The sequence below is a fragment of the Drosophila hydei genome, unplaced genomic scaffold (genome assembly GCF_003285905.1).
Source record: "Drosophila hydei strain 15085-1641.00,03,60 unplaced genomic scaffold, DhydRS2 tig00008119-arrow-pilon, whole genome shotgun sequence".
NCBI classification, from domain to species: domain Eukaryota; kingdom Metazoa; phylum Arthropoda; class Insecta; order Diptera; family Drosophilidae; genus Drosophila; species Drosophila hydei.
The window spans coordinates 190867-216334 of NW_022045830.1; the positions used below are offsets into that span (position 1 = coordinate 190867).

The 25468-nt window shown below is 42.0% G+C and overlaps 4 protein-coding genes across 4 annotated transcripts; all 4 read right to left on the bottom strand.

The window, feature by feature from the left end:
• Positions 1 to 443: 443 nt before the first annotated feature.
• Positions 444 to 7987, bottom strand: LOC111598230 (aminopeptidase N-like). Its single transcript, XM_030224787.1, has 13 exons — positions 7714 to 7987; positions 7362 to 7655; positions 7115 to 7301; positions 6801 to 7048; positions 5627 to 6742; positions 5280 to 5568; positions 4727 to 4773; positions 4017 to 4682; positions 3665 to 3958; positions 3419 to 3605; positions 2058 to 2305; positions 883 to 1998; positions 444 to 824 (listed from the first exon to the last, which is right to left on the bottom strand). The coding sequence occupies exons 1-13, from the start codon at positions 7896 to 7898 to the stop codon at positions 524 to 526; spliced, it is 5178 nt and encodes a 1725-aa protein (XP_030080647.1). The 5' UTR covers positions 7899 to 7987; the 3' UTR covers positions 444 to 523.
• Positions 7988 to 9826: 1839 nt separating this feature from the next.
• LOC111599035 (membrane alanyl aminopeptidase-like) lies at positions 9827 to 13282 on the bottom strand. Its single transcript, XM_023314550.2, has 6 exons — positions 12367 to 13282; positions 12008 to 12304; positions 11745 to 11931; positions 11442 to 11689; positions 10272 to 11381; positions 9827 to 10208 (listed from the first exon to the last, which is right to left on the bottom strand). The coding sequence occupies exons 1-6, from the start codon at positions 12996 to 12998 to the stop codon at positions 9899 to 9901; spliced, it is 2784 nt and encodes a 927-aa protein (XP_023170318.2). The 5' UTR covers positions 12999 to 13282; the 3' UTR covers positions 9827 to 9898.
• A 698-nt stretch (positions 13283 to 13980) lies between these two features.
• On the bottom strand, positions 13981 to 17377 carry LOC111599036 (membrane alanyl aminopeptidase). Its single transcript, XM_023314551.2, has 6 exons — positions 17286 to 17377; positions 16670 to 17198; positions 16437 to 16601; positions 15666 to 16382; positions 14487 to 15608; positions 13981 to 14427 (listed from the first exon to the last, which is right to left on the bottom strand). Exons 2-6 carry the CDS (start codon positions 17191 to 17193, stop codon positions 14133 to 14135), a joined length of 2823 nt encoding a protein of 940 aa, XP_023170319.2. The 5' UTR covers positions 17194 to 17198; positions 17286 to 17377; the 3' UTR covers positions 13981 to 14132.
• A 2632-nt stretch (positions 17378 to 20009) lies between these two features.
• Positions 20010 to 23290, bottom strand: LOC111601382 (aminopeptidase N). Its single transcript, XM_030224833.1, has 4 exons — positions 22558 to 23290; positions 21936 to 22410; positions 21620 to 21858; positions 20010 to 21565 (listed from the first exon to the last, which is right to left on the bottom strand). Exons 1-4 carry the CDS (start codon positions 23244 to 23246, stop codon positions 20113 to 20115), a joined length of 2856 nt encoding a protein of 951 aa, XP_030080693.1. The 5' UTR covers positions 23247 to 23290; the 3' UTR covers positions 20010 to 20112.
• Positions 23291 to 25468: the final 2178 nt, after the last annotated feature.

The window sequence follows — 25468 nt, forward strand, 5'->3', positions numbered from 1 at the left end:
TAAAGATATTGTCCTATCTACAAGAAAGTATGAGATCTAAAAAACTTTAGAAGCCTCGTACATTGAGTGAATAACAAAAATATATCAAGCATAAGACAAAGTGTCAAAGGGGGTTTCAGCTAAGCCCATTGGAAATGGGAATCGTCAGAATGAGGCGTGGCAGAGCCCATAAAGTCTATATATTCTTGATCAGGCCGACGAGCTGAGTCGAACTAGCCAGCTAGATGAGTGTCTGTCCGCCGGAGCCTTGTTGGATTCATAGCTTGGAGAGGTTAGAGCTTGTGCCATTTAGACGGATGTAAGGAAAGTTTTCTAACTGAGTCAAGTCTGGAAGCTTTAAAGATGAAATATGCTGACCTCTGAGATGCTGTTCCAAGTCGACAATCGAGTAATTCCCGGCTTCAAGCGCGATGACAAGAAAATAAAAAATGTTTAAATGTTGTGCCTTAATCACTTAAACGATTAAATTTATTTTCGTCTGATTTGTAGTCTTTGGCACTTTGACATGGCCTGATTTCAAAGCCTAGCTAAGCAATATAGTCCAAACGGTGGATATGACCATCAGCAGCGATGAAACCAACGCCAATCCAGCAACTCCATTTCTCTGAGCCAGGTAATTCACAAACTTGCCCAAGCGCTTCTCCGACCATTGCAAGTTCTCCTCTATCTTGACCTGTGCCTGGTTGAGTATCTCCGCGGAGCTGCCGAATGATGCTTGGCTTTGCTTGTAAAAGTTAGAGAAGAGCTGCTGCTGCTCCCGCGTGGTGAAGTACTCCGCCATATCGCTCAGAGCCTGAGCGGTCTTTGGCCAGCTGGACTCCAAGCTGTAGAGGAAATAGAGAAGTTTAGTTATAGATAGAACTAAGTCATCACAGAACTTACGCCTCGGCCAACTGTGCAATGTTCTCGGTTACCATCTGGAAGATGGGCGTCACCAAGTCGGGATTCTGCTCATAGAGCTGTGCTAGGCCAACAATCTTCAGGTCCACGCTGTTACCCTTGCCCAAGATCTCGTTCTGGTAGTGCGTCCGATAGTCCCTCGTGCAGCTGGCTGCGCGCCAGTAGATCTCGCGATCTATGTAGTTGCTTTCCTTATTGTACAACTCCAAGACGCGAGCATACCCGTCTGTTCTGGCGGCTGCGCAGTAGAAAGTCTCTCGATAGTCTGGTGATGGCTTCTCAGAGTTCAGTGCATTGAACTTTTCCAACACCTTCGCAGTGCAGTTGGAAGTCTGGTACTTGCAGAGCCACGAGATCTGCTGGTTGCGATTGTAGACATCTAACACCTTGTCACTGGTGCTCCAACCCACGCCCAGCTTGGTATAGACTGCCTTTGTGATGTCGCTTAGATATGTCTTGAAGTTGGGCAGCTGCTGTGGAGTCAAACGCTTTGCCACCCTCTCCAATCCCACATAGGCCGCATACCACGGAATATAATCGGCTTCTGTGCTCATGTACTCCATGAACTCGAAGACCTCGACGTAGTCAATCAATTCGGCGAGGGCAAAGTTGAACAGGTCGTCAACGATAGCCGCACGATTCTCGACGGGAATTCCACTGTGGCCATCCTTGATCAGAACTTTTTGAACGCGATCGAGCAGTGGCTGCTTGTACATAACGCGATGATAGTTGGCCTGCTTCAGATTAACTATGACCCAGTCAATGGGTTCTTCTGACCTGCGCTGATATACATCAATTAATTTATCAATGTAAAATGCTGGCTTCAGATTCTCGAAATTAGGATCCAGATTCGTGGTGTAAGTGATGGGAACCGTGTAGCGCAATCGAGAGTTGCTGCCATCAGTGGCGTTCAGCAGAAAGCGTCTCTGTTCGAAATTTAGTTGACGGCCATCTTGAGTGAGCGACACCGTGATCATTGGGTAGCCGACCAACACGGTGAAGTCGACAAAGAACTGATTTAGGTTGACATATACGTCTCCAGGCCAATGTTCCCTGAGATGTCCTAGCAGATTGGAGGGCAATGCGTTACCCAAGTGGCTAGAGGAGAAATCTTATCTGTGATTCACATTTTCAAAGCCAATGGCATTTGAACTTACAACTCCTTGAGGTAGTTCGTGATGGCCGTATTGAAGTTGTCCTCGCCCATTGCAAACCTGAACATGCGGATTATGCTTGCGGCCTTGGCAAATGAGATTCTGCCGAACTTGAAGTCGATGTCTGCAGGTGTGTTTATGTCCACCTCTGCACTGGTCATCGGCTGTGTTAAATTAAGAGAGTCGGTCGTGAGGATGTGCTGAAGCTTATGCACCACGAACTGCTGGTCCAGTTGATATTCCGGATATAGCTGCAAGATATTTTCAAAAAGAAAATCAATTTGGCAAGGGCTAACGAGTCACGCCGAAAGGATCTAAATTTATATTTATATAAATTCATAGTGTGGAATCCTTAGTTTTGAAATCATGAAAAAATCAGCTGAAAAAGCTCTAATCGCGGTGCATGACTAGGAGACACCCTGAATCCTGCCCAATCTGCGTATTGAAATAAAAACAAAAGAAAAATCAAATTTTGTCAACACAGAATCCACAAGCGACGCCGCTACCAACTACGCCACTGCACTGCTTGCTGAACTGCCTTTTCTATAACAAGCAGTGCCATGCCTATAGTATAAGAGAAGACACACATTTGCATGTATGTGTGCACTTATATAGGAAAAATGCGTACGCTTGGCACTGCTTGCCACGTCCTTTTGCAAATTGCTCCAAACGTTTTGTTTAATAACTTCTATTTTACTTAACGGATTTGAATGAAATTTTCAGCAAATGATCTGCATATTCTATTGAAGTACTTGTCAACTTAGCAAAAGAGCAATCTCTTTCACATGTTTGTCCTATTTCCAGCTGAACTTTAATTTACTGTTTTTTGGGGACATTTGGAGCCGGTATCCAAAATTTAACAAAAATCAAAATTTTATAAAATATACAATAAACTAGATACCAAAATTGGCGGCTCTAACTCTAGAGCCGCACGAGATATAATTTAATAACTGCATTTTGCACATGTTTTTAATCGATCACAACAAGACGGGAATATTTATCGATTATTTTAAATAAACTTCATATGCTCGTGCTATATACAGACCTACAACAAAAATTGCCAGTCTCTAGCTCTTAAAGATGCTGAGATCGATGCGTTCACACATACGCACAGGCGAACGGATGGACGGACGGACAGACCGACGTGCCTAAATCGACTCGGCTTGACGTCCTGATCATATAATATATATAATTATGGGGTCTGCCATACATTTTTACGAAATCATTGAACAAGGGAATTCAGGATATATCCCATTTTCAAAGGGATCAGCGAATAAATACATTAATTGAATAAACTCTAAGCGAAGTAATTTATAAATAGATCAAAAGGCAAGACAACTCAAACCACTTTTGGCAAATCTTACCTTGTGACCCATAAAGTACTCGTAGTAGCGCGCGAATCCTTCGTGCAGCCAAATGAAGCTCCACCATTCACACGTGACGCTATTTCCGAACCACATGTGGGCACTCTCATGGACTATGTTGCGAATCGTGAACTCCTTCTGCATCCATCCATCCGTAATGCCTGGCTGCTCCAGAAGCACCTTATCCCTAAAGTATTAAAAGTTAGCCCCATGTGCCACGGCCCCCTTACTCATTACTCTACTAACTTGAAAATGACGAGGCCCCAATTCTCCATGCTGTTATGGGAAAAACGGGGTGTGGTCGCGTACTGCAGTATCTCGTTGCCCAATTGCTGATAAGTCTGCTGAAACAGCTCCCCGTATGCTGGCAGTACGCGCTTTGCGACTGAGTAGCTGAACTCCGTGTAGTTGTAATACTCCGGACGGCTATGAATGGAGAGATCGTTGTCGCCTCGGACCTTGTACTCGGAGATAACGAAAGCCAACAAGTAGGTTGACATAATGGGTGTCACCTCGAAGTGATCCGTCTGGCGATTATTGCTGCAATGGTTTGATAATTAATGTAGCTCTACTTAAGGGTCAATCCTTGGAAACATACTCTTCGTTAACCGTTTGAATTAGCTTCGTGTTGCTGACGGCATTGAGGCTAGCTGGTCGGGTAATCTGCAGCTGAAATTTGGCCTTGAAAGTGGGTTCGTCGAAGCAAGGAAAGACTAAGCGTGCGTTGATGGGCTGCATGTGGGTTAACAGCACCCACTTGGTCTTCATTGCCGCCGCATCCATATAGCTGGCAGAGAAAAGACCCACAGTATCCGTCTGAATTTTTCCGACAAAATTGAAATTCAAGGCGTAGCTAACATTGGGAGCTAGGGCTTGGGTCAGACCCACTGTTAGCTGCTGCGACTGCTCTACAGATGTTAGTTTGGCGTTGTTGACCAATTCGACCTGCTGGCCAGCGGCATTCAAAAGCACACACTTCAGGATTACAAGCGAAACATCCTTGTGCAGCGTGATTTCCTTCACATTCTCCAGTGGTGTCTGCAAAGTAATGCTGACCTCGCCATCGTAATTTGTAGCAGGGCTATCAGGTGTTATCGTATTGTCCCGCAACTGAATTTTAAGGTTATATAACGAGGGCAATACGTCAGTTTTTAGCCTATAGTTGATTTCACACTCGTATCCTCCGATCCATGTTAATGTGATAAGTGCGACCAGAGGCCAAAAGCTGAACCACGAACTGGACATGTCGATGGCTCGTCGAATACTGAATTAGATTTTGTTTAATTCCTTTAATATAGATTCGTGAACCCTTCCAAAAATGAGGTGATTTTTCGAAAGATTAGATTACAATATGACTAAGGATGAAGAATCGGTAAATGAGTTGATTTTGGCATATTGTTTCTAACTGCGGATCTGCTGGGGTTCCAAGTCTTGATATAAAATCGCTTTTAATGACAACGTCATAAATTTCAAAGCTGATAAAAATATGCGTTTATATGTATATAGGCATATAGATTCGGAACTATTACGTAGTATTATGTCATATAAGCCGTGTAGAATGGTATGATTAGATACATTGTAGTTGAAGTAGTGTCATTAAAATTTTCACACGAGAAGTCATAAAGATACGTACATACTTTTTATAGGTATTAGTTCGCCGTGGACATTGAACTATAATGCTACACAGTTGTTCCAATCAGACCAAATCCAATTATAATCAAGTTTACAAAATAAAGTACCAGTTTTTTAAAAAATATTGTTAAATTTATTAAACCATTCGCTTAGATCGATTAACAGTATCAATTAATTTATTATCTTCCCGTATCAAAATAATATTTTGTTTCTTTTTCTATCTAAGTACAAAGCTCAATACGGTGGACACGACCATCAGCAGCGATGAAACCAACGCCAATCCAGCAACTCCATTTCTCTGAGCCAGGTAATTCACAAACTTGCCCAAGCGCTTCTCCGACCATTGCAAGTTCTCCTCTATCTTGACCTGTGCCTGGTTGAGTATCTCCGCGGAGCTGCCGAATGATGCTTGGCTTTGCTTGTAGAAGTTAGAGAAGAGTTGCTGCTGCTCCCGCGTGGTGAAGTACTCCGCCATATCGCTCAGAGCCTGAGCGGTCTTTGGCCAGCTGGATTCCAAGCTGTAGAGGAAATAGAGAAGTTTAGTTCTAGATAGAACTAACTCATCACAGAACTTACGCCTCGGCCAACTGTGCAATGTTCTCGGTTACCATCTGGAAGATGGGCGTCACCAAGTCGGGATTCTGCTCATAGAGCTGTGCTAGGCCAACAATCTTCAGGTCCACGCTGTTACCCTTGCCCAAGATCTCGTTCTGGTAGTGCGTCCGATAGTCCCTCGTGCAGCTGGCTGCGCGCCAGTAGATCTCGCGATCTATGTAGTTGCTTTCCTTATTGTACAACTCCAAGACGCGAGCATACCCGTCTGTTCTGGCGGCTGCGCAGTAGAAAGTCTCTCGATAGTCTGGTGATGGCTTCTCAGAGTTCAGCGCATTGAACTTTTCCAACACCTTCGCAGTGCAGTTGGAAGTCTGGTACTTGCAGAGCCACGAGATCTGCTGGTTGCGATTGTAGACATCTAACACCTTGTCACTGGTGCTCCAACCCACGCCCAGCTTGGTATAGACTGCCTTTGTGATGTCGCTTAGATATGTCTTGAAGTTGGGCAGCTGCTGTGGAGTCAAACGCTTTGCCACCCTCTCCAATCCCACATAGGCCGCATACCACGGAATATAATCGGCTTCTGTGCTCATGTACTCCATGAACTCGAGGACCTCGACGTAGTCAATCAATTCGGCGAGGGCAAAGTTGAATAGATCATCAACGATAGCCGCTCTATTCTCGACAGGGATTTCACTGTGATTGTCCTTGGTCAAGGCTTTTTGAATCCGACCTAGAAGTGGTGGCTGATAGTGCACTCTATAGTAGAAGGCCTGTTTTTTATTGACAATTATCCAGTCAATTGGCGTGTTTATATAGCCCTCATAGTAAGGATTTCCCCTTTCGTAATAAAAGTTGGGTGTCAGATTTTGAAAGTTACGGGAAAGATTCGTGGTCCATGTGATGGGCGTTGTGTATTGCAAGGTGGTATCGCTGCCATCTTTACTATCTAACAAGAAACGTTTCTGCTGAAAGCGGAAGGTCTGGTCATCCGGCCTGAGGGTCACAATTATCCGCGGATAGCCCACTTTAATGGTGAAGTCATAATAAAAGGAGTTTAATGTGACATCTTGTTCCTTAGGCCAGTTTTCCGTAAGATATGGATACAAGTCCGTGGGTGAGGCGTTACTCAAATGGCTAATAGAGAAGGCTTAAGTTAGACTAGGCTATTGAACCATAAGGAACTTGCACACACTAATCCTTGAGGAAGCTTCGGATTGCTTTGTTAAAGTTTTCCTCGCCCATTACGACGCTCCACATGCGGATTACGCTAGCTGCCTTCGCAAAGGCGATTCTCTCAAACTTATAGTCGATATCTGCAGGTGAATTAATGTTCACTAGGGCGCTGGTCATTGGCTGCGTGCTATTTTTCGAATCCAATACTATCGCATGATGCAGCGTTTGCACGAGGAATTGCTGGTCAAGTTGGTAGTCCGGATATAGCTGTAAGGAACATTTAAAAAGTATTTAATTATATTTTCAATAACAAGTAATTCACTGCGGGGTCACCTGCTGTCCCAAGAAGTACTCATAGTAGCGCGCAAAGCCCTCGTGCAGCCAAATGTAGCTCCACCACTTGCATGTGACGCTATTGCCGAACCACATATGGGAATTCTCCTGGACTATGTTGCGAATTGTGAACTCCTTCTGCGTCCATCCATCAGTAACGCCTGGCTGCTCCAGCAGAACGTCATCCCTAAAATGCAAACACAACTTCCTAAAGCACAGCTGCATATTTATGTAGGAGTTTCCTCACTTGGCTATGACCAGTCCCCAGTTGTCGACGCTATTTTGGGAAAGACGTGGTGTGGACGCGTATTGCAGCACCTGGTTGCCCAGTTGCTTGTAAGACTGATTGAACAGATTACCGTATGCTGGCAGTACACGCTCTGCGACTGAGTAGCTGAACTCCATGTAGCCATTGTACGCCGGTCGGGTAAGAATGGAGATATCGCTGTTGCCTCGCACCTGGTACTCGGAGATAACGAAAGCCAACGAGCAGGTTGACATAATGGGTGTCACCTCGAAGTGATCCGTCTGGCGATTATTGCTGCAATGGTTTGATAATTAATGTAGCTCTACTTAAGGGTCAATCCTTCGAAACATACTCTTCGTTAACCGTTTGAATTAGCTTCGTGTTGCTGACGGCATTGAGGCTAGCTGGTCGGGTAATCTGCAGCTGAAATTTGGCCTTGAAAGTGGGTTCGTCGAAGCAAGGAAAGACTAAGCGTGCGTTGATGGGCTGCATGTGGGTTAACAGCACCCACTTGGTCTTCATTGCCGCCGCATCCATATAGCTGGCAGAGAAAAGACCCACAGTATCCGTCTGAATTTTTCCGACAAAATTGAAATTCAAGGCGTAGCTAACATTGGGAGCTAGGGCTTGGGTCAGACCCACTGTTAGCTGCTGCGACTGCTCTACAGATGTTAGTTTGGCGTTGTTGACCAATTCGACCTGCTGGCCAGCGGCATTCAAAAGCACACACTTCAGGATTACAAGCGAAACATCCTTGTGCAGCGTGATTTCCTTCACATTCTCCAGTGGTGTCTGCAAAGTAATGCTGACCTCGCCATCGTAATTTGTAGCAGGGCTATCAGGTGTTATCGTATTGTCGCGCAACTGTATTTTAAGGTTATATAACGAGGGCAATACGTCAGTTTTTAGCCTATAGTTGATTTCACACTCGTATCCTCCGATCCATGTTAATGTGATAAGTGCGACCAGAGGCCAAAAGCTGAACCACGAACTGCTCATGTCGATGGCTCGTCGAATACTGAATTAGATTTTGTCCATTTCTTTTAATATTGAATCGTGAGCCCTTCCAAATATTGTGATTTTTTTGAAAGATTAGATTACAATATGACTAGGGATGAAGAATCGGTAAATGAGTTGATTTTGGCACATTGTTTCCAACTGTAGATTGGTCTGCTGGGGTTCCAAGTCTTGATATCGCTTTTTATGGAAATTTATTACTTTTATCATAATCACACTCTACTAGGAAATAGAAACGCTGATAAGAAAGTATGTATATATGTTTTTATATAGGTTCGGAACTATTACGTAGTATTATTTGGAAATCCGTAAAGTCATATAAGCCAATGATATGATTAGGTACATATCATTGTATTGTTGAACTAGTATCTTTGAATTTCTCACACGAGTAGCTATAAAGATATGTACATAATTGTTGTAGGTATCACTAGAAATGCTGTAGAGGTAGACTTTAATCAATAAATGGGTAGTTGAAAGAAGAGAGAAATTTTGCAGTCGATGCTTGTGGTTTGTTTATGGAAATGTTATGAATGCCAAATGATGTTAAGTTAATTTGGCCAAAGGTTACTGAAAATGTAGAAGACAAATTGACCTTTAAAGGCAATTAATATTATTTTCATTTGATAGTGAGGTGCTCAAATTAATTCCCTATCGAGATTAATTCAAGTGAGTTGTCAGTTCCATTCAAATTGACTCAGAAACACTTCCAAACTATCGGTGATTTTTCTGAAAGATTAGTTTTTAAGCGTGAGTAAGGCCAATCGAATTAGTTACTATTAGTGTGTGACGCACTGTTTCTAAGGTTTCATTTGTATATCTTTACGAACTGTGCGTGGTCGCAACTCTTTGATATAATGTTAGAACATTTGTTCAATGATTAGATTATATGAATTTTGACTATTAGTTCTTATCGAAAGTGGGCGTGTGTTGGACGTGGACACTTGATTGCTCATATATATATATATATAGTTCTAACTGCTGATACTATATAAAGAAAATAAATACTTTAGATTCTAATTAGTATATTCTAAAAGAAAACTAAAAGGGCAATCAGTTAACAAACTCTCATAAGCCTCACGTATATTGAAAGATACAACTAGTTCCCATTTAGGCAGTTCAGTCTTCCATAACCCAACAGACTTCGCTTTGCTAAACATAAAATTTATAGGTCTAAATGTACTGAGGTCCAATAGTACTTCATTTCCACAATCTGGTGTGCCTAAATCCAAACCCCTTTAGCTGATGCCATCAGTAAAAAAACTTGACAAACTTTTTTTTAGCAATAAAATGGTTCATAGTAACAGTTAGTTGTAAAGAGATGTGCATGAATACTTGTCATGTTTTGATCATAGGTATATAAATACATAAACCAAATTCCAAGCTTAGCTTCTATGTACATAGTTATTATAGAACGAGGGCTCATACGAGTACTCCAAGTCTCTAGATGAACAAACATTTCACATAACACTATGCTCTCTTTAATATAAAAAATCTCATTTTATCCAGTCAACTGAAATAGATTAAATTTTTATAAAAAACCAACAAAAATTTAAAATCGATGTCGCTATCATTAGCAGCGCCGATCCCAGTTTCAGATCAGCAGCTCTGTTCCTCAAGACCAGGTAGTCGTTAAGTCTATTCAAGTTCTGGTCGGCCCATTCAATATTGTTGTCCACGGTGGACAAAGCTTTGACAAGTGTTGCCTTGGAGCTGCCAAACAGCATATGGTTTTCATTGATGAACTCCGCAAAGAGTTCCCGCTGCTCACTTGTGGTAAAGTACTCCGCCATGTCGCTCAAAGCCGTCGCAGTCGTCGACCAGCTTTGCAAGCTGCAAATGAAGCATTTATGTTTATTAATAACGATTGACAGTGAAATCGTTGATAGATCTTACGCTCGAGCCAATTGAGTGATGTCCGCGGTTACCGTAAAGAAAATGTTAGTGATTAGGTCGGGATTCTGTTCATAGAGCTGTGCCAGGCCAACTGTCTTTAGAGACACGCTAATGGACCTGCTTAAGATCTCATTGTAGTAGTGCCATTGATATTCCCTCGTACAGCTGGCGGCGCGCCAAAGAAGCTCCCGTTCCGCTGGGTTCGCTTCGGCCTGGAAGTATTTCATTATCACTGCGTATCGACCTGCTTTGGAAGCGGCACAGTAAAATGTCTCCCGATAGTCTCGGGATGGCTTTTCACTGATCTCATCGAACTTTGTTTGCACTCGGGCCTCACAATTGGCACTCTGGTATTTGCAGAGCCATGACACCAGCTTGTTGCGGTTGTACACGTCCAAGATGGTGTCGTTAACGCTCCAGCCCACGTCCAGCTTGTCCAATGCCGCCTCGGTGATGTCGCTTAGATATATCGCGAAATTGGGCAGCTGATGTGGGGTCAAGCGCTTCGCCACCTTATCCAGTCCCACATAGGCTGCATACCAGGCAACATAGTGGGTTTCTGTCCTCATATACTCCATAAACTGGAAGACTTCCACATAGTCATTCAATCCAATCAAAGCAAAGTTGAACAGATCATCAATGAGAGCTGCGCGATTCTCTACGGCTATTTTGCTGTGCTTCTGCTTGGACAAGGCCTCCTGAATCCGTTTCAGCAGCGATGGCGCATATTGAACGCGATAAAAGTTCGACTGCTTCAGATTGAGCACAATCCAGTCGATGGGCTCCGCAAATGAAAGTTGCGTAATATCATCCCACTTATTCAAATACGTAGCGGGCGTTAAATTTTTAAAGTCGGGCGACAAATTTGTGGCGTAGGTGATGGGGACCGTGTAGCGTAGGTCCACGTTCTTGACGTCATTGTGATTCACTACGAATCGGAATTGTTTCAGAATGAAAGCGTTAGACGCTTGGCGATTCACGACGATCGTTGGGAAGCCCACCTGCTCCGTGAAGTCGTAAAAGAATTGATCCAAGTCAACGTTATGAAAGGCTGGCCAATTCTCCTTGAGGTGTGCAAACAAATGCTTTGGCTCGGTGTTGCCCAAATGGCTGAGGGTATTGTGAGAATTAATACCTTTATTGAATTGTTGTTAAGCCAACGATACTCACTGCTCCCTGAGGTAGTTACGAATGGCTTCATCAAAGTTCTGCTCTCCCATCGCATTGCGCCACATGCGCACTATGCTCGCGCCTTTGGCATAGGCAATGCTGCTGAACTTGGAGGCGATCTGCGAAGGGGTTTCGATGTCCAGTTCATGGCTTGACATTGGCTGCGTGTTATTGGTGGCATCTGTACCAAAGATCAACTGCAACTGGCGCACTACAAATTGCTTATCCAATTTGTACTCTGGATACAGCTGGAATAGGACAGTTCAAGTCGTCATAGATATTAACCAATATTAATATATTTACCTGATGCGCCATGAAGTACTCGTAGTAGCGAGCGAAGGCCTCGTTTAGCCAGAAGTTATTCCACCAGGCAAAAGTAACGCTGTTACCGAACCACATGTGCGATGTCTCGTGCGCGATGATGCGTATGCTATTCTCCTTATGGCTCCAGCCGTCCGTATACTCTGGCTGATGTACTAGTATATTATGGCTGAAGTGAAGCATACGGCGATGGGTTGAAGAACGATTCAGTTGTGTCTAAGGCCAAGTGAGATATAGCAACGCACCTGTAGATAATGAGACCCCAGTTCTCCATGCCATTGTGTGGGAAGCGAGGTGAGTTCGCATGCAAAAGAACTTCATTGCCCAGATCCTTGTAGTCCTGTCGGAATAGCTCGCCGTATGCATCGCGCACACGTTTAGACGCATTATAGCTAAGCTCGGAGTTGCTGTAGTCCTGTGGTCGAGTTATCACAGCCAAGTCGTTGATATCTCCACGTGCCTGATAGTCGGACACCATAAACGCAAATAGATAAGTGGACATATTAGGTGTAACTTGGAAATGATCCATAAACCAATTATTGCTGCAATTGAAATTTAATCGATAAGCTGGCAACGCGCTTGTGCACTATCTACATCAGCTTACCCCAGTTCTGTTGTTCTGATTAGCTTGGTATTGCTGATGGCCTTCACGCCGTTGGGTCGTCCGATGTGTAACTGAAATTTGGCCTTGAAGGCGGGCTCATCGAAGCAGGGAAAGAGCAGACGCGCATAGATGCGCTGCAACTGTGTTAAGAGCATCCATTTGGTCTTACCCGTCGGCTCATCCACATAGCTGGCGGAGAACAGACCCTTCATATCGCTGTTCACCTTGCCCGTGTACTTGAAGTGCAGCGTGAAGTTCGTATCGACGGTCAAAGTCTCCGCCAAGTGTACAGTCAGCTTTTGTGTGGTCTTATCATAGGTCAAGGAACTGTTTGGAATACTATACAGCAGAGAGCCAGCCTGATCGTAGAGTCCGACTTGGGCCAATTGAATCTCTTCCTTGTGCAGTGTGATCGCTTGCACGTTGGGCTGCATCGCCCGCAGCGTTATGGAAACATCGCCGCTAAACGTTGTGTTCGGCTTATTTCCATCGGTCGCCAGAATTATACTTATATTATAGAACATAGGCAGCACACTGCGGTCAAGCCGATAATTCCTACACTCGACGCCGGCTAGCAGGGCTATAGATAAAAGCCCGGCGAGCAGCCAGGTGCTGCGCCCAAAACTGTACATGCCGAGAGCAGTATTAGCACTGAGCGTATTGCCTATTTAAAATTGAGCAGACTGAAAGTCACCCAAACACAGATGATGATGTTGTTTTTGGCGCGATGATAAGATAATGTGGACAATAGCAGTCGATGAGATGATTAGGCAGGCATACTTATTGTTATTCCGATATAGCTCTTGCATAATAACGTCAAAACTATTTACAGAAGAAAACAACATAAATTTAAACAAATAGAAAGACACTGAGCAGAATTTAAAAGAAAAAGTATTTTGAATAAAATATTTGACAACATAAACTCTTCATATAAACAGATTTATTTCAATGCGTCTGATGTGCATTCTGAAACGGCTTCGTGTTCGAGTCACTTTCAAAATGTTTGTAAACCAGTTTTTGAGTGGGATTTCGAGGTATTTGTAAAATAAACATGCTGAATACGGGCTAACAGCATTCATAAACACTCAAATTACATTTCATAAACAAATATATATATATATATATATATATATATATATATATATATATGCTTATTCATTAAACTTTATCGAGCTGCTCTCTCCCAAAGTTTAATCTTGTGCTCAAAGCTCTTTTAACGCTTTCGTTAACTTAGCCAAAAATATTTACTAACTGAGATATTGATTTGAAAGAGGGCTTTGGAAAGAGTATCAAAATAATCTCCACAATGGAGATTGTGTAGATTATTTTGATACTCTTGTCAACTATAAAAATATAAATATTCCCAATCAACATAAACAGTAAAATTGATTGAGTTATTTCCGGTGGACAGCTCTGACATATTAGCTGATCATAAACTGTTTCGTTATCGTACATCGTTAATGATAGACATGGTATATGAACAATATTTGTGGTTGATATGAAATGGATTGAACTTGGTTAAATGCTGAAAAATATTCGTCCAGTCTCTAGCATGGACAGCTAAGAATTATTAAACTCGCGACAACATCCACACAGATTAGATAGAAATTTAGATTGTTTTATTATAAGCTAAAGTCAACGTAGTTTTATTCAAAGCTCGCTTATCGGGCTGCTTTATGGCCTGCTGCACAGGCGTTAGACGTACAAATACTTTTACAGTTAGACGACGGCGGCAATTCCAATATGGCCAATAGGCCAATGTGGCCTTAACGCAGCAACGTGACCAGGGCCACCAGCAGCAAGGTGAACAGGCTGAAGCCACTCAACATGGCGCTGCCGTTGCGCTTGGCCAAATAGGTGCGGAAGGAGCCCAGTTTGGTCTCGGCCCAGGCTAGATTCTCCTTGACGGTCTTCTCGGCTGTCAGCAACGTGCTTGCGGAGCTGCCAAACTTGGCGCTGTTAACAGTAGTGAACTTCTGCAGTTCATCCAGCTGCGATTGCTCGGTGAAGCGTGCCGCAATGTTGGAGATGACTGTGGCCACCGAGGAGTAGCCACCCATGCTGTATAGGGAAACAAATTCAATGTTATATATAGATGGGTTAGCTAAGTGGTTACTCACGCTTCGGCCAATGCATCGGAATTGGCGGTGACCAGCTTGAAGACGGGGCTCACATTCTCGTTGTTCTCGGTGTACAGGGTGCTCAGCACTGAGGATTTGTCCTGGCGACGAATCTCATCGCTCAAAACCAAGTTGAAGACACGTTCAATGAGCGACGCTTCCTTCACACAGCCAAACGAGTTCTGCAGCAGAGTCTCTTCGGTGGCCACCTTTTCGGTCTTGAATTTCGCGTACAGGGAATCGAACTCGGCGGTGCTGCCCTCACGCAGCGCCACACAGTAGACCACGGAGCGGATGTTCTTGGGCACAGTTGACAGTGACCTGAAATAGCTCTTGGCCCTGTTGATGCAATCAACATTGCCATAGCGACAGCTCCAGGACAGAACCTTTGTGCGCAAATAGATTTCAAGCGCCGAGTTCTGGCTGCTCTCCTCGAAGCCTAGCGTGCTGTAGGCCTTGTTGGTCAGCTGGCGAATGTATGTGCTGAAGTGGTCGGTATCTGTGCCCAGGCGTATGGACAAAAAGTTGAAGCCATTGAATGCCGATGTCCAAGGTATATAATTGATTTCCGTTTCCAGATACTCGATCACCTTCAGTGTGAGTTCGTAGCTAATGTATCCAGCGCGTGCCAAATTGAGTAGGTCATCAACCACCTGGGCGCGATTTACCTCATGTATATCGCCCCAGTTGCTGCTGGTAAGCGCCGCATGAATTGCATGCCAGTTCTTCTCAGTGTAATTGACACGATAGTAGCCCGTCTCCTGAATGTTCGCCAGCACCCAGGTGACGCCATCGGGCAACAGAACGGACGCTTGAGCATTTGAGGCCAGCACCAGCTTAGGCTTTGTATTGGTAAAGTTCTTTTCCAGATTGGTGGTGTAGCTAATTGGCACTGTGTAGACTAACGTGGCGTCGGCGCTGTCATTTTGCTTGAGCAGGAAACGCCTCTGGTCGAACTTAACGGTTTTGCCATCGGCACTCAGCTCAGCATTGATCAGTGGATAGCCCACTTGGGTGGTAAAGCTGTTGAAGATCTCTGTCGCATTTGCCTTGAACTGATCAACGGGCCAGTTGGCAAGCCAGGCATTCAGCAAGTCTTCCGGTATCGATGACTCATATTGGCTGCAAGTATCAGATGATAAATATGCGTAGCTATAACGCTCTACAGCATTTACTTACTTTTTGATGAGGTACTCCCGCAGAGATTTCTGGAAGTTTTCGGTGCCCATTGTGTGCTCAATCATACGTATAAAGGTGGCACCCTTATTGTAGGAGATGCTATTAAACATCCGGCTCAGATCGGCCGGAGTGTAAGTGTTCTCGTCGGTCATGGGATTTGTGGCTTCTGTCGAATCCATTCCCATTACCGATTGTACTTGATCGATCACAAACTGTGCGCCCAGTTCCCACTCCTTTTCGACCATGGCGGTGCCAAAATATTGGAAATATCTGGCAAAGCCCTCATTCAACCAGGTGTAACTCCACCATTTGCAGGTGACCAGATCACCGAACCACATGTGAGCCTGTTCGTGTGCGACAACAGCAGCAATCGATTGGCGGGATGCTAGCGTCGTGGCGGTCTCATCCACCAGCAGACTGCGCTCTCTGTAGGTGAGCAGTCCCCAGTTTTCCATGGCACCAGCTGAGAAATCGGGTATGGCCGCCATATCCATTTTATCATTGCCCAGCGAGTAGTAGTCCATGGCCAAATATTTGCTCATCGCATCCAGAATTTCACGACCCACGTTGAAGCTATATTGCGTTTGCGTGTAAAACTCGGGGCGTGCTAGCACACCGAATTTGTCGTCCTTGCGTATGGAGAACTCCGAGATAATGAAGGCCAGTAAATAGGTAGACATTTTGGGCGTGGTCTTATATACATCCAAAAAGTATTGGCTACAGCAAACATACGAGTTAGCACAGCACTTACCGTGATCAGTCGCAACTTACCCATTATCCAGAGGCGTTGAGGATACGAGCCTTGTATTACTAACAGTATTGAAGCTGTTATGACGCTGCAAGTTCACATCGAAGGTCGCCTTGAACTGTGGCTCATCGAAGCAGGGGAAAGCACGACGTGCGTGATTTGTCTGGAACTGTGTGGAACCCAACCATCTGGCAAAGTTAAAACGTAAGTCTCATTATACAAAAGTGGACACCGACGCCGAATCTTTTATACCCACTTGGTCTCATTGTTATCATTCACATAGTAGCTGCGATAGAAACCATGCATATCATCTTCCATCAGTCCCGTATATACGAAATGCAAAATATAACGATTGTTGGCCAGAAGAGGTTCGGATGTGGTCTGATTTTTAATATCAGTTACCAAGTCGTGCGTTAACGTTGACTCGTCCAACTTAATTGGATTTACTATTTCACCACGTGTTGCTGGCTTTTTCCAGTATTCAGACAACTTATAGGTCAAATTTTTCGAGTGGAACGACAAGAGCTGTGTCGTCGTGAGCGGTTCAATTTCGATGAATACCTCACCATCGAAAGTGAAACGTTTTTCATCGCTCTCCAGCAAGTACGGCCGCAATGTGATATTGTAGTTGTACGGAATTATGTTCGTTGACAATCTGTATTCGTAGGGTTCTGGTCCTGCAAGAGTGGATGGTGGCACCACTTCCGGTTCCTGCCGTGGAGCCGCTAACACGACACACAGGCAGAACGCTCCGAGGACAGCCAAACGCAGGCCGAACATTTCAACTGCAAATTGTTGGGATTTGAAATCAGTAATCTAATAGATAATTACACCAAGTATTTCACCACATTATATAATTAATAAGCACTCACTTTCCGTTTGAAATATATATTTGGTTAGACTATAATTCGCGAGAACTGCGGCCAGAAACGCGAAAAACTAAACTAAAGTCGACAACCAATTGCGTGAGCTATATATGATGGCTTTAGCAACGATTTATCTCTAACCTTAAAACATTTTATTCGAGTCAAGATAATATACACTTTGCTTATAGATTAAACGACGATTACGGTGCCACGCCGATAAGAGAGAGCGGTGATTTATGCCCTATATAAGAATATGCCAATCACAGACTTATGTACGACCGACAGTTATACATATATTGAAAGATTTAATGATAGACTAATCCAAATACCATAACGGAAGTGACTCATACAATGCAGGTAAATCACACCAAATTGTAGAAAAAAAAGAATATGTTTGTCCCGAATGAACGTTCGATTGGACCTATATATGCTTTTTCCACTTCAAGATAAAGAGATATCACAGGTTATTAGACACAAGTAGGTGGCGTCCTTAAGCGAAACAGCACGATTGACACTTATTGATCGAAAAAAGCAGATGTCACGATGCACAATCTAAACAGGTCTAAATTTGTGTATGACTCCACTATTTTTTTCCAATCAAGTTCATAAACAGATGCACAGTATCTATAGATAACAAAATTCCGGAAAGATAACTAGATAATAATATTCGATGGGGAGATCGACGAGTCAGTCGATGCCGAGATCTCATCAACTAAACACTTAGTGAATGTTGTTAGTAAAAAAACAAACAACATATTTTTAAGAAACACATACGTAAATTGATTTATAGTCATTGGAAAAAGAGTCTAAATCACTAAATCTATAATTATTTTCAGCGAAAAAAAAACAAATGAGTGTTCTAATCGAGACGGCCCGACTAGGAGATACCCTGTATCCAGAGTAGAGATGAAATTTCAATTATCCTGCGCTGGCTTGGGCTATGGAAATTTAATTGTTGAATAACTTTTCCCTTAGATGGACTTTCTGATTGATTCAGAATATATATGTGTCCTATGCTAATGCACAAGTCTCTAATGTTATTAAAATATACAAAATAATACAAAGATTAGAGAAACTAACACAGTAAGTCTTCAGCTGAAAACCAACATTCCCATTTTCAATGGCACCTTAAATATTTCGCTTAAGCGAAATATTCATAAATTGATTTATAGGCATCGGAAAACAGCGACAACATTTATCATAAAATCTACAAATATTATAGACTATGTACTTTTCGTTGATATTTTATTTATAGGTTGCGGCTCAGTCCCAAGCCATGCAGTTGAGTCACTTAGCTCACTTACTAAATAGTTACTTCATAGGTATTTGTGTTTCTCTTTACAACTTATGTATGACTTGCTCTCAAGAATGAAAAACAAAAAAAAAACGAAAAAAGAACCATATATGTATTACAAATCTTTATCTAATCGCATTAATCATAAATTGAAATTATAAGGGACGTTACAATCAACTTTTTCTAATAAAATAATAGTATATAGTTTGTGTACTTCACTTTAAGGCCAATAAAAGGCTTGTGGGGTTTATTGCTAATCTATCACATGAGGCTAGACCATTCAGCTATAACTTTTTTGCCCAGGTCCCATTGACAATGGGAAATCAGGGTATATTGGTTTTATGCAAATGTGAGTAACAGGCAGAAGGAAACATTCTTGATCAGGACGACAGGTCGAGTCGACTTAGCCCTGTCCGTCTGTATGTATGTGTGAACGCATCGATCTTAGCATCTAGAAAGGCTAGAGACTGGCATTTGTTGTAGGTCTGTGTATAACACGCGCGTATCAAGTTTGTTTCAAATATTCGATTAAAAACATGATCAATTCAAAGAATCGAAATTGCGATTGATTTATGAATTGTTTATGAATTGTCAGCTACTACTTAAGCTGAGATTAGCAGCTTCCAGCAAGAGAAGTGCAGTGGTGGTGTTAGTAGAGGCTGAGCTCGTAAGCGACAATCTCTGAATTCGAGCCTGGCGGCGAAGGAGCATTGTTTTTTTGTTTTTTTTTTATTTTTTTATTTTTTTATTATGAAGTGGCGGTGTTGGTAGAATTGAGGCACGTTGTTATTTTTTTTTTTTTTAATACTCAATGCAAATTATGAAAAATATTAAAAAACGCCGACAAGACTGGGATCAGGGTATCTCCTAGTCGGGCATACCGACTAGAGCTTTATTACTTGTTTTTCTAATCGGCGCTTATAAAATCCAAACGTTTCAGTTGTTAATGAAATACGATTTATAGCGAGCTCTATCGTCGTCAATCAAAATAGTAAGCCCACATACAAGTTAATTAAAATTTCCCAATCATTTCCAATGCACTCCGAATCTCAAAATATATGCTGGTCGCTTTCGGTTAGCTTAACTGTTGTAGAATTGTTTGAAGTTTAATTAAATAGCATCATCGATTGATAAGCAAGAAATGGCGGTTGTCATGTACGGATTAGTCAATTGCATATGACGTTATCGTTATCGTTATTGTTATCGATAACGATTATTGTTGCCATGTGATCAAATTGCTCATTTTGATAAGTCAATGAAATATTTATGGTGCACATAAACTAAAAGGTCCCAAGTCATCAAATACAAAAAATTCATTTCATAACCTTCATAAATACTAAAATATTTTTAGCATGACAACGTGGAAATAGTTGATAACACTTTCTTATCAGGTCCTATAAAGCGATAATAATAATTGTCAATTAAACGACAGGACATTAATTTGAACATTTTTATTGAGAAACGATCATTTCAGAAACAATTTGGTCAATCGAGGTAGTCGTACCTTAAACTAACTTAGTAATTCTTACTATAAACATTCTAGAACAATTTGGCAACGAAAAGGCAAAGCGCTATGGCCAACACAGATGCTGTCAAAGCGGGACTGCTGTTACGGAAGGACGTTACCCACGACATGATGGGCCCCCGATTGGTCGCCAGCCAAGCCATGTTAGCGTCAACCGTAGTATCTACGCTGGCCTGAAGTGTTTCGGGCACATATACGGAGTTTTTCACCGCATCGACAAGTTCCTGCAGCTTTGCCCTTTGACTGTCGTTGACCACATAGGCGGACATGCCCAAAATATCAGAGTAGAGAGGATTAACGCCTCCAAAGCCAGCATTCAACTTGGCATATGCCTCCCAATTGTTGAGCAGGAAATCAATGCACACATTCAGGCCCACTGGTCCACGGGAGTAGGTTGGACTAAGCAGCGTATAGCGCTCCTGAATGAGCAGCTGGTTAGTCAGATCAATGCTACTGGACACATACTTGTGCAGTTGCTTCTCATCCTGAGCACAGCCCAGTGCGGAGATGAGCAGACGACGCTCCGCCTGATTCGTTGAAGTCATTAGTTTGTCGTAGACAAAGTCGAAGACTTGGTCGTCGGCTTGCTTGAGACCATTGCAGTAGACGGGCATCTGTAGATTGGGTTGAATTGGAGTGCCTTGCTCGACCAAAGCGAATAGCTTAGCATGTGTCTCATCCAGACAGGTTTTCAAGCCAGCCAGGCAGGCTATATTGATGACCACATTGCGGGTGAACTTGGTCAAGTGGTGCTCTCCGTTGATGTCGTTCACGCCAAATTTGTCGAATTGATCGCTGACCAATGCAGCAACATAGAATTTGAAATTGTCGTAGGATCCATCACCGCTCAGATACCGATTGAAAAGACTGATCACGACGTTGGCAGTCGACCATGGTGCATATTGGTTTTCCTGTGGCAGGTAAGTGAGCAGCTGCAGAAGCACACCATGTGCCAAGCGACCGCTAGTGGCGAAGCGGTACGCGTCGTCAATAAGCTGGGCCCGATTACGCGGATGGATCTTGTACGGACGATCGGCCAAGCCCTCACTGATCAGCTGCCAGTTGCGGGCATCGTAATTGATGCGATAGTAGCCCGTAGACTGTTTGTTTAGTATCAACCATTCATCGCTCTTCAGCTTGGCATCAATGATGCCCAAGTCCTTCTCCTTGATCAGATAGTGAGTAGCCTCGGTCTGACGGAAATCAGGATTCGATTGCACTGCGTAATTCACTGGCACGTACCAGGATTTGCTTGTCTCTACGTCCTTGTTGGTGGTGTACTGTTGCTGCTTGATAGTGAAAGAGCCATCGTTATAGTTGCGCTCCACAGTCAGCAGCGGCAATCCACCTTGGCGGGTCCAACTGGTCAGCATATCTCCCACGGGAGCTTGCACTGGATAGTTCAATTCGCGAGCGGCCAATGAAATGGCATCGAACAGATCCGTCTCATTGGCAGCGGAGTAAGCCCTTTAATAACGACAATTAGCTTCCAATATATGATCAACTGGATGATATTCTTACTTTTTCACTAGATAGTTGTGCAGACCCCGCTGGAAAACGGTGTTGGTCAGAGCATGACGCCACATGTCCAACACAGAACCCGCCTTGGCATACGCAATTGAGTCATAGAGCAGTGAAATTTCCGAAGGTTTCTCAACATGGTAGGTCATCGGACGTACTGCGGGATTACCATCGACGTTCATGGCTCCTTGATACGATCCAGTATGGAAGGTTTGGAATATGTCCCATTCCGGATAGGCCTGTGTGCAGTAAATCAATTCGAGTTAAGAGTAAGTTAACCTAAAAACTCAGCTAACATTAATGAGTGTTCGCTCACCAAATCGATAGCCAAGTTCTCGAAGAGTGTGGCAAAACCTTCTTTAAGCCAGAGATAGCTCCACCATTCAATGGCAACCAGGTCACCGAACCACATATGTGCATCCTCATGAGCCTCAATGGTCGCAATGTTCGTCTGTGTATTTATTGTAGAATTTTCGACATTATACAGCAGATACTCCTCACGATATGTGGCTAGGCCCCAGTTTTCCATGGCGCCAGCAGCAAAGTCGGGTATAGCCGCCTGATCCAGCTTGGGTAGAGTAAAAGGTACGTCGAAATATCCGGAGAGACGTTTTTCGACTAACATGCCAGTGGTCAAAGCCCATTCCTGCTCATGCTCGGTGCCCTTACGCGAGAAGACTCGCTGGGGTAGATCGTTAAGCTCACCCTCCGAATACACAAACTCCGATACAATGAAGGCCACCAGATAACTAGACATTTTTACTGTGGACTGGAAAGCCGTGGTTCCAGTGCTAGCGTTGTCAATTGTAATAGCATAGAATAGCATAGTTAAAGTATGTTTAATATGAAATACCAGGGAAGATAGGAAAGGGAACAACATTTCTTAAGACAGGAATGATCTCTTTAGGACATTCCACATTTTTGCTGATAAAACAAACCTCGTTTTGGACGCATCCACTGGCATATTGCTGATGGCATTGTAGCTGGGATCGTGGTGTATGGTAATCGTAAAGTTGGCTCGCTTCGCTGGCTCATCATAGCAAGGGAAAGCGTGACGGGCATCGGTGCTCTCGAACTGAGTGGTGGCCAAGTATTTGGTAGCACCGGTCTCATCAGTGTACGAGGACAGGTAGAAGCCGCCATTGTCCGTGCGCAGGTTGCCCTTGTACTTAATAGTCAACAGCCAGGTGGTATCCTGCTCAAAGGTTAGATCCTGCGCGGATAGCTTCAAGAACTCTCGGTCTTTATCTTCTTCGACGTCTAGCGGTACTGCAGTTGACTCAGCAGCATTGGACTTTCGTATTGTCACCGTCAATATCTCCAGTTGCCGTGCATGCACCACAATATCTGTGCTAGGTTCTAGAACTTTTAGGCTAATGATCACAGTTCCTTGAAATTCTGTTTCGCCTTTGTGCACATTCGTGGTTAGATCGATATTATATTCCAACGGCTCCGTGTTATTGGGCAACCGATAGGTCTCCTCTTGAGCAGGCACAGCTAAACGCAGATTGGGGTTTTCGATCAACTTTTGCTGCTGCTCGAAGGGCGGAAACTGACGTACAACGGCCGCGTGGGTGGTGGCCAATACCAGCTGTAGGACCAAGATCGGAGTGAAAACACGAGTCATGATGTCTACGGTACGACACCAACTGGACAACAACTGGGCAGCGCTCACTGATTTTCCACTTATATAAGCCAAATTGTTACGCGAATCGCTGTAGATTTTTAGTTCGCACTTCACTATTGTCGTTCATCTTATCGGCTGGCAGGGCATAAAGATTATTGTAATCATATGCGACCGCCCATAAACCCATCCAAGCATATTTCAATTTGTTGGCCAATAAATAAATGCCGTAAATTGTACCAACGATCTTAAACTGAAACGCGTGCGCCTAGACTTCAGACAACAAGCTCTCTAAAGACGGTTGTCAAGTGTCTGAGTGGGCAATGAGTAGATTCGACAGTACATCAGTAATCGACAGCACATCAAGTGGACGCCAGTTGAAGATAAAGGTACAGACGGCCTCTGCTGATAACAGAGTTCTCATTGTGATTTTACTTTATAACGAGCGTATTTCTAATCAAGAAATTTTTGTTAACATGCAGAAACAAAAACAACACAATTGCTGACGCTATGATTTTTATATTCATTATCGAAGAGAAAAGGTAAATTGCCTTTCTGATCATAAATCATTTCGTTGCTATAAAAGCTGAAAACTGGAAATTTAGAATATTTACTCGTGTGAACAACCTAAGATTAAAATAAGTGAGAAAGTGCCCAACTAGGTGATGCCCTGATCCCAGTTCTATCTACCTTTTTTAATATTTGCCTTAGCTTAATAATAACTCATATTAGGACACCAAGATTAGAACCAACATCGCCTACACTACCCGCATCAACTCTACCAAATAAATAAATAAATTTAAAGGCTTATTAAATTAATAAAATTTAAAGGGTATTAAATAAAGGTATAAATATTTATTATTTTATTATTATAATGTATATATATATATTAATTAATATATATATATATATATTAGTTAATTAATTAATTGTTTCAAATTTCCTTTTTTTCTGACTTTATATTATTTTTTGTATGCTTACACATTTTTTATTTTTGAAATAAATTAAAAAAAAGAAAATTGTCACATATATTAATTTTTTAGCACATGAATAAATTATTTAGCAAACACTTTTCAATGTTATTGTTATTGTTATTTAATATATTAAATATATATATATATATTATATACATTTACATTTTAAATATACTTATTTATATAATTCATTCATAAATTCTTGTTTTTAAATACTCTTTATATTTATATTTAAATATTAAAAATATCAATATCTATGTAAGTGTTTTTGTAAATATTTAATATATGTGTGCAAAATAATAATGTTATACAAATTAAAATTGAGAGAGGAGATTCTCTGCTCTTAGCAAACTTTGCAACTAACTTCACTATATCACAAGGAAACAAATAAAATAAAGTGCTGTTAATAATTATATACTTTATCAAATAATAGCAAATTTACTAATTAACAATTTTAAAGAGAACAAGGCAGCATGGGTATTTGAATGGTAAATTAATAAGTATTACGAAGACGATTATTAAAAAATCATATTGCTAATGATCATTATCGTTAATGATAATTAGCAGTAATAATCATTATCATTCTTCCTAATGATCATTATCGCTAATGAGCATTCCGACGAACTTCAGTATTATAATAAAATTATATTAAATATTAAATAGTTATTTAGCAAATTGACAATGATCAAAAACAAGAAAAACGTAAATATATATTTAAATATAAATAAAATAAATATACATAAAATAAATTTATTTAAACAAATACAATATTTATTAAAGAAATACACATTATTTAATCTTTAACAATTTAACAAAAAAAAATTAAATTTATCACAATTTGCACTGATCTAGTCCAGGTCATGAAATTGACTGATCGCCCACAGCCGCTGCTTCGCCCTTTTATACCCAAACACACAACTTGTCATTCTGGTCGGGAATATTTATGCTACATATATATATTTCATATATATGTGACTCAAATGTGTTTATTCATTCCACTGTTGAGCACATTTATAACGTTTTCACTCATTTAATATTATATAAAAACAGACAAATATATGCAACTATATAAACAGCTACTGATCATGCTATATAAATTTATATTTATATATACGTATATATATATATATATGTAATATTTAATTTCTCATCTGTTTTCTTACATATATTAGTATATAATTAATAAACAACCAAATACATAATTTAGAGGCTCTAGCTCTTATGCTTTTAAATCGATAACATCAAAATGAG

Bases quoted from the DNA above. Each gene is read 5' to 3' on its own strand.
- LOC111598230 (XM_030224787.1), bottom strand. From the start codon at position 7,898: ATGGATGCGGCGGCAATGAAGACCAAGTGGGTGCTGTTAACCCACATG. The intron at 5,569-5,626 runs GTAAGTTCTGTG...TTTCCTCTACAG, and splicing joins ATTGCACAGTTGGCCGAGGC to CTTGGAATCCAGCTGGCCAA. The intron at 4,683-4,726 runs GTTCACGAATCT...AATCTAATTCAG, and splicing joins ATCACCTCATTTTTGGAAGG to TATTCGACGAGCCATCGACA.
- LOC111599036 (XM_023314551.2), bottom strand. From the start codon at position 17,193: ATGTTCGGCCTGCGTTTGGCTGTCCTCGGAGCGTTCTGCCTGTGTGTC. The intron at 15,609-15,665 runs GTAAGTAAATGC...TGATACTTGCAG, and splicing joins CGGGAGTACCTCATCAAAAA to CCAATATGAGTCATCGATAC. The intron at 14,428-14,486 runs GTGAGTAACCAC...TTCCCTATACAG, and splicing joins TCCGATGCATTGGCCGAAGC to CATGGGTGGCTACTCCTCGG.
- LOC111599035 (XM_023314550.2), bottom strand. From the start codon at position 12,998: ATGTACAGTTTTGGGCGCAGCACCTGGCTGCTCGCCGGGCTTTTATCT. The intron at 12,305-12,366 runs GTAAGCTGATGT...TTTCAATTGCAG, and splicing joins ATCAGAACAACAGAACTGGG to CAATAATTGGTTTATGGATC. The intron at 11,932-12,007 runs GTGCGTTGCTAT...GCTTCACTTCAG, and splicing joins TGGGGTCTCATTATCTACAG to CCATAATATACTAGTACATC.
- LOC111601382 (XM_030224833.1), bottom strand. From the start codon at position 23,246: ATGACTCGTGTTTTCACTCCGATCTTGGTCCTACAGCTGGTATTGGCC. The intron at 22,411-22,557 runs GTTTGTTTTATC...TGACAACGCTAG, and splicing joins GTGGATGCGTCCAAAACGAG to CACTGGAACCACGGCTTTCC. The intron at 21,859-21,935 runs GTGAGCGAACAC...TACTGCACACAG, and splicing joins AGAACTTGGCTATCGATTTG to GCCTATCCGGAATGGGACAT.